At 38.9% G+C, this 13003-nt stretch overlaps 1 protein-coding gene and 1 pseudogene across 5 annotated transcripts in view; one reads left to right on the top strand and one right to left on the bottom strand.

The window, feature by feature from the left end:
- The first annotated feature begins 262 nt into the window (after nt 1–262).
- On the top strand, nt 263–2568 carry LOC119507401 (annotated as a pseudogene).
- Nucleotides 2569–5050: 2482 nt separating this feature from the next.
- The window catches only part of TBC1D4 (TBC1 domain family member 4), a 238222-nt gene continuing 230269 nt past the window's right edge, over nt 5051–13003 (bottom strand). For all 5 annotated transcript variants that reach the window (XM_037799767.1, XM_037799763.1, XM_037799766.1 and 2 more), the window contains 2 exons: nt 9363–9539; nt 5051–7502 (listed from right to left, as the gene is read on the bottom strand). In XM_037799767.1, coding sequence (XP_037655695.1) covers nt 7269–7502; nt 9363–9539 — 411 coding nt within the window. In that variant the 3' untranslated portion in view covers nt 5051–7268. The remainder of the gene's footprint in view (nt 7503–9362; nt 9540–13003) is intronic.

Raw genomic sequence — 13003 nt, 5'->3', positions numbered from 1 at the left:
TCACAGCTAATGAGAGTGACACATCAAGAAAGAGGATTAAATACTTCATGTCATGAGATGACAGATCCCCTATTCCTAAATATTCCTCAACTAGCACAGTAAGAAAAAAACTTTGGTGTAACAGTCAAAAAAAAAAAAAAAAACCACCGGGCAAGTCAACATGGATATAAAGAGACCATACCGTGGAGCTATGGCAACGTCTGAGGTGGCGGCGGCGGGGCCTGCAGCGGTGAGGTAGAAGCCCGCATCGCTGGTCGGGGAGCTGACCCAGCCGTCGGTGAGCGAGCTGTCCCCGGCCACCGTGCGCAGCTGCGGCAACATCCCGCCCAACAGCCCCGCGCTCAACATGCACGTGGTCAAGAGCCACCGCCTGCAGGTGTGCAGTATGGTAGAGAAGAGGGCGGCCTGTTCCAAAAGCAATGGCTCCTTTCTCATCGAAATACCAGACGCACCGGCCTCCTGTTACTGGGTGGAGCAGCAGAGCGAAAGGCTACAGAGGAGTCCTGTGGCCTAAGGAAGGCATAGTAAACTCAACAATAAGGAAAGTTTTGAAAACTGTACCGATATTCTACTATTGTCCAGTTGAAGGATGCCCTAGAGGCCCTGACGGACCATTTTCTCAATTCTCTCTTGTAAAACAGCACTTTATGAAAATGCATGCTGAAAAGAAGCATAAATGTAGTAAGGGCAACAATTCTTATGGTACTAAATGGGACTTGAAAAGACACACGGAGGATTGTGGCAAGACCTTCCAGGGCACGTGTGGCTGTCCTTACACCCAGCAGAACTGCCTTGCAGTCACACATCTACCGAACCGCCATGAGATCCCTGCTGAGCACAGGGATCCACCTGGTTAAGAAAAGGAAAACGGAGAACTCCATGAACAACCAGAAGTTGTCAAAAAAAGACCACAGAATCACTGATTGATAAACCAACCTCTAGACCAGACACTCAAGAATTAGAAACTTCAGAAATAAAGTTAATAGCTTCCTTTGAAGACTCTTGCAGCTCTAATGCCAGAAAACAGACTCTTAAAACATCTCCAAGATATCCTCAGAAGTTGTTTTTACCAAAGCCCAAAGTGGCTTTGGTTAAACTGTGTTATGCAGTTTTCTTCTGTGCCTTTGACTCTTCGGCCCAGACTGTGGTAGTGGATCCTCAGGGCTCTGCCACAGGTGCCGTTCACTTACTCCCTTTGTCCACAGGAACGCTGATCCCCGGCCTAGATTCAGAGGCTTGCTCCCATAGGGAGAGCCTGCCTCTCCCAAAAATTGTGTATCCCATTGCTGTTGAGCCAATCAGTACAGGTGTTCAAGTGAACTTGAATAAAAATCCACCTACCACTTTACGACAACTAGGGAACACATGTCAGAAGAACAGCATTTCCTCCATCAATGTGCAGACAGGTCTGTCTTATGCCTCACCAAGCTTCCTGCCTTCTGCACAGTGGGCTTCCCCAGACTCCTCGGTATCCTCTTATTCACAAACTGACTTGATGTTTGGTTCTCTAGTTTCACTCCCCTTCAGTGTTCATACTCAAAATATTGTTACCCAGTTCTAAAGTAACTTCATCTATAGCCACTCAGACCGATGCTTTTTTTAGATGCGTCCTACCAATCAGGTGGGATCTCCAGAGAAACGCAAACCTGTGGAGTGCTAAGTGCCATAGATGACCAGGTACACGTGGACCAAGCAGTACTGTGTGCAGACCTTTTTGAGAATGTCCATTCATCCTACAGGGTTTCTACAGGCAATATGATAAGCAACAGTTGGGTAGCAGATACTGTAATTCATGGTTTGTTACCTCAGAATGACCCTAAGACTTTAAATCAAGATACTGAGAAATCTGCACCAATTATAAACTTCAGTAAGCAAAATAGTATTCTTCTTTCACAAAACATGACAGATAATCAGGCCCTAACTATAGATATATTAAGCAATTTAGAAAACATCTTGTCAAGTAACCTGCCGGGTCAGACATTGGATAATTGCAGTCTTCTGTGACACAAACACTGAACCCGACACACAGCTCCCATCTGGCCCAACCCAAAATCCTGGAATAGAAGAGTTCTTTTCAGCTTCAAATATCCAAACTCAAATGGAAGAGAGTGAACTCAGCGATATGAACACTGAACCAGTCTTGGAATCCCTGGACATAGAGACCCAAACTGACTTTTTACTTGCAGATACCTCTGCTCAATCCTACAGTCCTACTTCTTAGGACTTGAAATGTTTGATACAGACACAGACAGACTGAATCTTCTTTTTAGACAGCAGCCCTCATCCGCCTCTGGGAAGTATTCTGAAACACTCCAGCTTTTCCATGAGCACTAATTCATCTGACACAGAAACCCAAACAGAAGGGATTTCCCCTTATAAAACCCACCTACTCTAGAAAGCAAAGTTCAATTGAACAGCACAGAAACACAAACCACGAATTCTGGTTTTGAAACCCTGGGGACTTCATTTTTCACCAGCAATGAAACTCAAACAGCCATACATGACTTCCTGCTAGCCGATTTGGCCTCTAACACAATGGAGTCTCAGTTCAGTTCTGTGGAAACCTAGATGTGTGCAGAACACAGTCTCCAACTTCTAAGAGAGAAGTCCACGTGCAGGATGGCATTTACAGTTTTCATCTGGACTATTGAATGTAGTTGTTTATGCAGTTGCTTGGATTTTTTGTGGATCTTTGCCTTTTGTACTTGTAAACATGAAATTTGTGTATAAATGTGAGTGTATTCTAAAGTGTATGACGCTGATCTAAAAATGATTGTTTTTGTGTTGCCTCCCATTGCCCCTTCAAAACCAGCCTTTCCTTGTAAAAAAATAAATGTTATTTCACACCTTTAAAAACAATATTAGCCATTTAGCTGACACCAAGCTTAGCAAGTACTAGGGTAAAAACTTTTCAAATCTTTAAACATTTTATGTTGGAGTATAACATACTTAAATTGCACCTAAAATATATTTTTAACATTACTTGTTAGAAATTCCTGTTTCCCGACAGTAACCTGTAAAGTGAATTTAAACCATAATGTTTCATGGTTTGAGACCCATGTTGCCTACATCTTCATCTGCTTTGCCATCTCACTCTTCTAACTTGAAGACACAAAGGAAAACTGTAATTGTCTCTAACTTTTGAAACAGCTTTCATGTAGTCAACTTCTCTACATACACTATTATTGATACCAATGTAAGTTACAGTATTTTATTCACAGGAGGTCATGGCTGTACAATTATTGTGTAAAGGAATAATAGCGAGGGCTTACACATAAATAGTGATCCTCCTAATTGAAATAACAGTAAACCATCCACAGCATGGAAACACTGGTGTGTGCCCTACTAACATCCTGCTGTCTACAGTAGTAGTAGTTTAGAGTGGTGCCCCAGAGCGTCTTCCTAAATTGCACCCTCAGGTTGGATCTGAGCTTTATCACAACATTATGTTTAAAAAAAAAAAAAAAGTGGGAAGAAAAAAGGATTTCCCCTAAATTTCTACGTGTGGCACTTCTGCTAAGCTTAATAGGGCAAGAATGCAATCATCAATGATTTTAAAGTGACCCACCTTCCTACACCCACCACTCATCTCTTTTCCTTGAATGGTTTCTGAAAGACAGCAGTCTGGCAAGGGAGGGTAAAAATTACAGAACAGAACCACCTAAAATACAGTAGTCTGCATTTTGCTTTATTTATTTTTAAGAAAGTTATACCAAACAGTCTTCTTCAAAAAGAATAAAGAAGGTGAAGACCTACTGTGTCAATCATCAGGAACATTTTTTTTGCTTGTAGATGGGAGCATGGTCAAGTATGCTTTCAGGGTTTTCTGTATTTAGGAGATTCTGCTTAATTGTTGGCCAACTTTCAAAAAAGAATCAGTGCAGTTTGTAAGCATTCTAAGTTTACACAGAAATGCACTGTCCCTTCTTTTGCATGCGCTTGTGCTACCGAAGGCTAAATCCTCAAAGGAAAACTAGCAAGGGGACTAAATTCCTTAAAGTAAATTGATGGTGTTACTAGTAATTCATATTCCATACATCAGATACAGAGCAAGTGTTGGTAATGGGTAAATAACATATCCGGGGCAGATGAACTGAACTTGGTAGATAAAAGAGTTTTCTTTGATCACAGCTGCCTATGAATATGGGTTTCAAAACAAAGCCCTAACTTAGAATTTCATTATGATTTAGACTCATCACTGCCTTAATGTTTAAACATCTATTTAAGACCTCTTAATAAAGGAGAAAAGCATGTTTGTTTATGGCTTTTTGTAAATATAAATGCATTGATCTATGGCTTAAACAACAACAACAACAAACCACTTTGTTTCTGTGATGGTGTTTGTTAATCTAGCCAATAGAATTATTTGCAGAAAAATGGTGCATGTAGTACAAGAACTGCTCTCCCCCAAAACCTTAGTTACCTGAATTGTTCTAAGAGAAATTGTAACAACTGAAATTCAGTGATTAAAAACACGAAAAGAATTCTTAAAAAAAAAGACTATAGCACTTAAACTTACATTGATTCTTTCTCAAAATGTTAAATTACCAACTGTACTGCTAAATAGTTAAAAGTTTTAGCCCAAAAGTTAGCAAAAAGATGCAGTACTCTTTTATTTGATCGCAAAGATACCTAAGAATATTCAGCAAGATATACTTTATGTAAACACATTCCTATCACATCAATAAAGACACAATTCTTAATTATTTGAGATCTAATGCAATTTGAAAATTTTATATTTTCTTATCCTCTTTATCTCCCTTGCTATATCTATGAGGGGGCCTAGAAAATAAAAGAACAGAATGCAAATCTGTCAGTATGATTACCTTTTTCTTTTTACAGCAATCCACTGGGAAAGAAGTTGAAATTGGTAACCAACAATGTGCCTTCATAAATGTTTTCTTAAAATTGCCTTTGTTGTTCCTGATTCTATTACTAAGAATTATAAATTTTTAGTAGTAATAATCCAACCCATGCAGATCTTGTAAAGGACTCTAACCACAGGCTTCTTCTCTCCTACTAAAAACAAAAGTAAAACACATAAACCAAGGAAACTACAGCAATGTATTTATTGGAAATGAATAAAACATTATATTAACGTGATGATGTAACAATGTATGAAGCATAACTGGTGCAACATTTAAAAAATCACAAATGAAAAAGAAAATTCATTTTCAAAAGAAAATATTGTATGCAAGTCACCTTAATCTCTGCACATGACAATGCAACTCATAATGTTGACTCTAAACATCCAAACTAAAATTTACTTTAAACTGAGCAACAGAAAAAAGTTTATTTTCCTAACTTGAAGATTCCTTGGCTACCACCTGCGTGTCACACACATAAACTGGTAATTTTCATCACCAGACTGTAACAAGATATTTGTTATATTACTGGCAAGGAAAAAACCCTCCAACAAGTAAAGAAATTTTCAGTAAATTCTAGCAACAAATCCGGTGGGGGCTCCTACTAAATGAGGTACCTAGAATCAGCATTTTCTTGTCTACTGAAACAGAACCTAGAAGTTACATTAACTTTACTAGTAAGACTTTATTGTCTTAAAAAAAAAAACTGCCTGGAGTAGAGAACACGCTGATCTGTAACAAGATCCATTATATTGACACTGAGTAACAGTATAAAGGTGGGTGTCAGATGCTTGTCATCTGCTTATCAAGGTTTTCTGAAACCTTTAGTGCTTTACTCTTTTACTCTACAATAAATTTCAACTTTTTGTGTAAGAAATTCCCTTTGAAGGAAACTAACCCAGATAATTCCACCTGCAATAATACAATTCCTGCAAAAAGCAGTGTTATTAATATTATTTGGAAAGGCAAAAATACTGCATTCACTTTCAGAGGCACTATCATAGAATCATCTCTGAAACAGAGAATGGTACATGTACTTTGAAAATGACTTTCCTTCTATCCGCCCAGCATGCATGAACATCCTCTAATAAGCTGTTTCTAGGCTGAGGAAGTTGGGAGTCCAAATGCAGAATCCTGGATTTTATATGGGAGGGGTGCCGTATCCCCTTCCTTTCCAATGGACTTCAACAACGTTTGTTAAATATTTCACAGTTCTCATAGGTTTTCACAAGAAAGGAGAATATGACTAAGAGTTTATTAGATTCTATCAGTTGGTGAAAAGAAAAGAAAGGAGAAAAGAAGAGGAGAGGAGAAAAAAGAGGGGAGGAGAGGGGAGGGGAGGAGAGGGGAGGGGAGGGGAGGAGAGGGGAGGGGAGAGGAGGAGAGGGGAGGGGGGGAGAGGAGAAGCAAGTCATTTTTAGAAAACCAATCACAATTGCATTTCCTTATCCTTTCCTTTCCTTAATTAGGAGTTCTCACCACTTGGTGAGAAAATGTTGAATCGTTGCCACTGATAATAAAATGGAGTCAGTTTACAATTGTAGGAGTAATTTAAATAAAACGCAGAAAGCTAATCTAGACAATGTGGGTACTAAATTAAATTTCTGAGGCCTGCTATTATTAGTTTGAATAATAACAGTGGTCTTATTTGCTAGAAAATTAGCAAAGTTCTCCTAATTAGGCTGGGTAGACTCAGCCATCGGGTCTTGGCTGCTTCTTATTTTGTCTAAAGTAATGCCTAACCAGACTCAAAATGTAGGTGGAGGCAACATGCTAGTCGGCACAAGGCAGGAGGGGAGGACGGACTCCACCGTCCTGTAAAACCCATAGGAACGTGACTGCCAGCCAGTCACTTTAAACACAATGTCAGTAGACTTTAAGACAGTTACACATAAAGTTAAATAAATGTTTCCACCCCTCCCCCTCTCTACCATTGAGTGAAACATGCTGTTCTTTGGAGAAAAATATACATTCATTTTTTTTCAAGTATTTTTCAATATACAAAGATGTTCTAACTCTGTTCAACTACAAAGACAAAAAGATTTCACACATATCCAAGGGGAATTTTACTCTATAACTTCCCTTTGGTGTGGATTTCATGAAGTTCTGACTAAAAAAAATATTGCTCTAAATAAACATCTACTCATTTTATCCGAAAGCATGAATCCTTTGTGTCTGTTTTGTAGATACATACACCCCCAGCAGCACCCAGCCTACTTGTGTACAATGGCTATGGATTCACACTCTAAGGAGAGGGAGGTGCACGTGCTCTGACTTGGGGCTCAGCACCAGCATTAGGGGGCTCCTTCAGCTTTGGTGTCCAGCCTCTGGCCAGCAGCGGGCAGATGCTCCCTTTCTCTAGTCTTCTACGTAGCACTTTCTGCAGAGATGGCACTTCTTACATTATGGCTTATTTCCCATCTTGGCTTTGTTGTTAGGGTTGCAGTTTAGGTCTCTCAGCAGCATTTCGCAATTGGCTAGAGCATCTGCTGGCAGCAACTTCCGGATTTGCTCCACTGTCTTCTGATAAGCCATTTTCTCTTGTTCCAGGGTCCGGATTACAGACTTCATTTTGGTCTCTCTGGTCAAAAGATTTTCCAGGTTTGATTCCAAAGTCTGGATTTTAGCATGAGCCGCCTATTTGACAAAAACAAAAATCCTACAAATCAAAATTCTGACAATTCTGGTTCTTCATTGTAGCAGCAGCCAGAGACACTCTTCTCTTGCTATCTTTATATATATGTAACAATTACATCAAACTACTTAATAAAATTTTATGAGAAACAAATACTCTGAAAACCTCCATAAAATTAGATTTTTAGGTTTCTCAAAAATATAACAAAGATACTGATGCAATGTTGTCCCATCTCACAGGATACACTAATAATGCAACACAAAGTCATCACCTCCCAAATGGGGTCCTTACTCTACACACACTGCTAATCTCCTGGAGTGGATAGGATCTGGAATAGCTCAAGGAGAGAGACTAAATTGCAGACTAAACTAGGCTTCTCTAACTGAAAATGCAGGGTTTCCTAAACACAGACTTGGGATCCTGCCAGTTTTTAAGGGTGTCAGGAGTGACTGCATAACTTAGGAACCCAGAAATAATGACTATATAGAACTGTCAATGACAAACTTTGCAACAATTAATAAAAATCATTACAATAGGATACACACAAACCCATGTTCCCTACTAAAAAACACTCAATTACTCTCAAATGAGGGAGAATACATCAACTGTTTATTTTTCTTTTTGAAAACAAAGTTGGCTCTTTTTTGAATAAGGAAGAAGACAGAATTTTCCATGAGCAGAGCTGATGTAGGATGAAGTGAGGAAGTTAGCACTCCTATTCTTAAGGGGCAGCTACTCTAGAGTTTGCTCATTTCTAACCTTCTTCTTGCCCACCTGGTTTTGCCAGGGGGCTAACCATATAGAAGCAAAGAGATTTCCTGTTTTCTGGTTTGGGGCAGGTGTGATATTAGGGAGGAAGTGAAGGTTAAGAATAAATCAAGTACTTAAGATCTAACCCATCACCCTCCTCACAGGCTCACCATCTGACTCCCACCCCCCTCACTCCTCAGCCACGCCCCTCAGGATCTGCATACACGGTACACAACATACTAAGTTACAGAGTAGAGGCTCAATACTGCTTTGTAATAAATTATTGCATTTGTAAGTACAAGTATATAAATAACTACATAGTATTGTGTATTACCAAATAGTCAAACTCTTTGATAGCACCGACTGTGTATTACATATTTTCATTCAATTATCTCAGGAATATCCCTTTCTCTTTCCATTTCTGCTAGGCAAGTCTTATCATTCTCAATCAGTGTTCTACAAATGTCTTTGAACTGTTTTCCCTACCTTCTCTCCCCCTCCTAACCTATCCTCACCAACGTTTCCAGATTGATTTTTCTAAAGCACTGCTGTAAAGTCTTGAGAGATTCCCTCTATCTTCAGGGTTAAAGCCATGCTCTTCTGCTTGATAATGAAATTTCTTTACAATTTTGCCTCCATCATAGTTATTCCACCTCTCCCCAACATAAACCTTAAACTGATGCTAAACTACTCTGCTTCACTGCCACATCCTCCTTGTACATCAACCCTTCCTGCCTCCCCTCACCCCCCACCCAACTTAAAGACCCTCCTCATTCATTTCCTTCACCAAACCTTCAGAATCCAGCTTGAGCCCCTACTCCCTCACGATTTTCCCAATTTCTCATATTCAATTCTCCCCACCTTGAACTCATCCAAATATGTACTACATCCAATAGGTATTTGAATTGCCATTTAACTATTTTGGGTGTAAACATTTTATCTCACAAGTGATATTTAGATTTAACATGCATTTATAGCCCCTAAAGCACTTGGATACAGTCTAATATATAGGCCGTTGGTCAGCAATGGTTAAATTCACCTACACGCCCCCATCACTACTGTGTGTGCAGGAGGCATTCAAGTGCTTTTTTGGTCAACCTATTTCTGTTTACCTGTAATTTTTCTAGGAGTTCCATGTTTTGTCTTTTCAGCTGGCTATTGGCCCTCTCCAGCTTCTCCAGAGGCTCGCTATCATCACAGGCATATGAAGATTCCTGAAGTTCGTCTTGCAACACGTGGTATTCCACCTCATAGGCATGTAACTGTTTAGAAATATCCATCTCAAAAACCTATCATAAAAACACCATGGATTAGTCTGGCCTTCAGTATGTATGCAATCTGGTAAGTTTCATATATATATTTCCAAATGCTTATTAATGAGGACTATAAAGGTATGCTCAAAGGAAGAATAAGAAGTCTGACTGTCAATATAAGGAAAAGCAGATTTTTAAGCAATTGAAACATTCTCATAATGAGGACAAGTCACTAGAATAAATTAACGTTCAACCAAAATATTCATAACCTACTATCTCCCAAAATGTAATATTCCATGTAAACAACATTAGTTATTAAGTAATTATTATCTAAGTGAGAGATCATATTTGCTGAATAGTAGCAAAATTGAATAGGTTTATTTCTATAATAATGAGGACAAAAGTACTTCTAATTTAATTGTCAAGAGCAAATAGACCTTATAATAAATATTTACATTAATTTGTTATTCCATGTGAACATCTTAGGAGACACTTACAAATTCTACCATACAGGAGAATCTTCAAAATGCATACCCAGAGCACTGTACGTAGCTGTAAGGTTTAATTAGGGCTGCTGCATCTCTCCCATATTACTGCCACAGAGGAAGACAGACAGTAAGCTTAGAAGTTAGAGGGCAGTTAATCCTCCTTAAACTAAACTTGCTGGGGGGAAGGTGAGGTGACAGCTGCTGTTTAAACAATGATGTCTATCCTAACACTATGGGGAGAAAAGAAACCATAAAAACTGCATTATTTCTGATTGCTCTGCCTTGCTATGTCAAATATAATTTCCCTTACTACTATCAGGAATTTTTAGAATTTAAATAAGGAGACTTCTAGCTTACCAGGTCAGTCCACTCAAATAAGCATTATTTCTGAAATAGACCTACCTAATGGGTATGGACTGCAATGGAATATTACACAACCATTAAAAACATTGGCATTGATCGTTATTTATTGGCATGGAAAAATGTCCAATACTCTACATATATTTTAATTAAAAATCAAGTTATATAATAGCATGTATAGTATGATTCCATTTATGTAAAAATGTTATGCCTGTTTGAATGTATTATGTCCCACAGAAAAAGCCATATTCTTTGATGCAATCTTGTAGGGATTAAGTTGGAACATTTGGATTAGGTTGTTTCCATGGAAATGCGCCCCACCCAACTGTGGGTGATAACTCTGATTGGATAATTTCCATGGAGGTGTGGCCCTGCCCATTCAGCATGGGCCTTGATTAGTTTACTGGAGTATTATAAGCCCAGACAGAAGGAGTGAGCTTGCTACAGCCAAGAGGGACACTCTGAAGAATGCCCAGGAGCTGAGAGAGGAGCTGCAGTTTGAGGATGGCCATTGAAAGCAGACTCTTGCTCTGGAGAAGCTAAGAGAGGACAAATGCCCCAAGAACAACTAAGAGTGACATTTTGAAGGGGAGCTGTGGCCTAGAGAGGAATGTCCTGGGAGAAAGCCATTTTGAAACCAGAACTTGGAGCAGATGCCAGCTACATGCCTTCCCAGCTAACAGAGGTTTTCCGGATGCCACTGGCCATCCTCCTGTGAAGGTACCCAATTGTTGATGTATTATCTTGGACACTGTAACTGTGTAACCAAATAAACCCCTTTATAAAAGCCTGTCCATCTCTGATATTTTGCATTCCGGCAGCATTACCAAACTGGAACAAATGTATACATATTTCTATGGGTATATAAACTAAGAGGGATGAGTGAAAGAAGTTTAAAATGTTATCATCTCTAGATGTTGAAATTTGCAGTTATTTTTATTTCTTCTGTATGCTTTTTTGGATTATTTGCATTTTTTACAATGACCATAAATAAAGCTCATCAAGGTCTCCTTCAATATCAGCAGTTTATTCCATAGTTCAACTCTAATTGTTATAAAATTCTCTCTAAAATTGAGTCCGAATCTGCCTCCCTTTAAATTCTATCCATTAATTCTAGTAATGATCTCTAAAGCCAGGCAATTTCCTTACTAATTTTAGAAGAGATGTGATCTGATTTCAAATCAGATGTCATCTCTCTTCTAAAAGCACAATCTCAAACTGCTTGCCAATCAAAAAGTTTTGCTGAAAAATACATAAATAGGTAAATAAAAGCTACATTTTTCAGCTTATAGAGAATTTTAAAATGTAAACACTGTTCAGATTTTGTAACTGCCCTATATATTTGGAATTATTTCAGAATAAAAAGTTTAAGAAAAAATTAAAAAAAAAACTGTTCATAGATATTTATAGAATATGATTTAAATTCCAGCTAATGAAAAGAAAAAAAAATCTTATTTGTGATAAAATAATATCTCATACTTTCGTGTGAATTACAGAGTAGAAATTTCTTTAATTGGTTACATTTGCTCCCAAAAGTAAAATGAAAAAGTAATAGAATTAATCATTATTATTCCCATTTCATAAGGGAGTTGAAACTCAGAGAGATTGTGGCTTGCCCAAAGTCTAACAGGTAGTGGGTGGCACCAGAACAAGGTTTCAAATCCCCCTTTTCTTGATCTAAACTTGAAATTCTTTCTGCTACCCCAAGTGCCTCCAAGAAACTGTTAAACTTACTAATGCTCTTAAAGCATGACCATCTTACCTACAAATCTCATTTTAGACTTGTTCATTTCACCTGAACAACATCAATATATAACTACCACTTACCTGGTCCCTACAAAGATATATAGCATGCCGATTACTCTCCATTTGTTTATCAGAGCCATTCTCTGTCCTCATCTACTCTGTATGCTCTGGGAGGCTGACACCTGTGAACTTTTCCCAAACTTTCTCTCCACCTGGCTTCTGGTTGGGAATGGCCCATGGGAAGTACCAGCAGATCAGAAGGAGGCAGGAGAGGCTGGGGTATTTCTTCCCTGCTTGGCTCTACAAGAGCACAACCACCACCAGAGGCCCCTTCTCCATAGTTCGGGCCCTCTCTGGGCCTGGTAATGCTCTTATGTCCTGCTCTCCCTGCTCAGCACCGGGGGTATGAACATCTCCTTGTTATTAGTTCCTGGGCACCTTGACATCCATTTATTGGTTTCTTTCACCCTGCCCACACCTCTGTAAACGGTGTGAATCAATGGAGGTAGACTGTTTTGTGTAGGGGCCCCAACTGATACATAGAGTCTCCTCATTTAAGCCCACAACACCTCTTGGGTAGATACTGTTCCATTTTGGAGTTGAGAAAACCAGGGTGCAGAAAATTAAGATGATGTGTGCAAGCCAAACAGCTACTAAAAGAGCTAGAAGAGGATGCCCCAAACCCAGTACTTTCTAATCCCAACACCTATGCTCTTTCCATATGTACTTCATTGTGTATTTTAAAACAGAATATTAAAAAGGCTGAGTACGTGTCATTTTCTTCTCAGCCGTTCCTAACTCTGCCAGTTCTATCTTCAGTCTCACTATTGGTTTAAATGGAATGGATTCCTGAAAAACTCATTATATAGCACCAACTCACTTTTCCTGTGCATACCCAGATAGACA

This window comes from Choloepus didactylus, chromosome 12 (genome assembly GCF_015220235.1).
Source record: "Choloepus didactylus isolate mChoDid1 chromosome 12, mChoDid1.pri, whole genome shotgun sequence".
Classification (NCBI taxonomy): domain Eukaryota; kingdom Metazoa; phylum Chordata; class Mammalia; order Pilosa; family Megalonychidae; genus Choloepus; species Choloepus didactylus.
The sequence above is the reverse complement of the archived record's forward strand: the minus strand, read 5'-3'. Positions and strand labels throughout refer to the sequence as shown.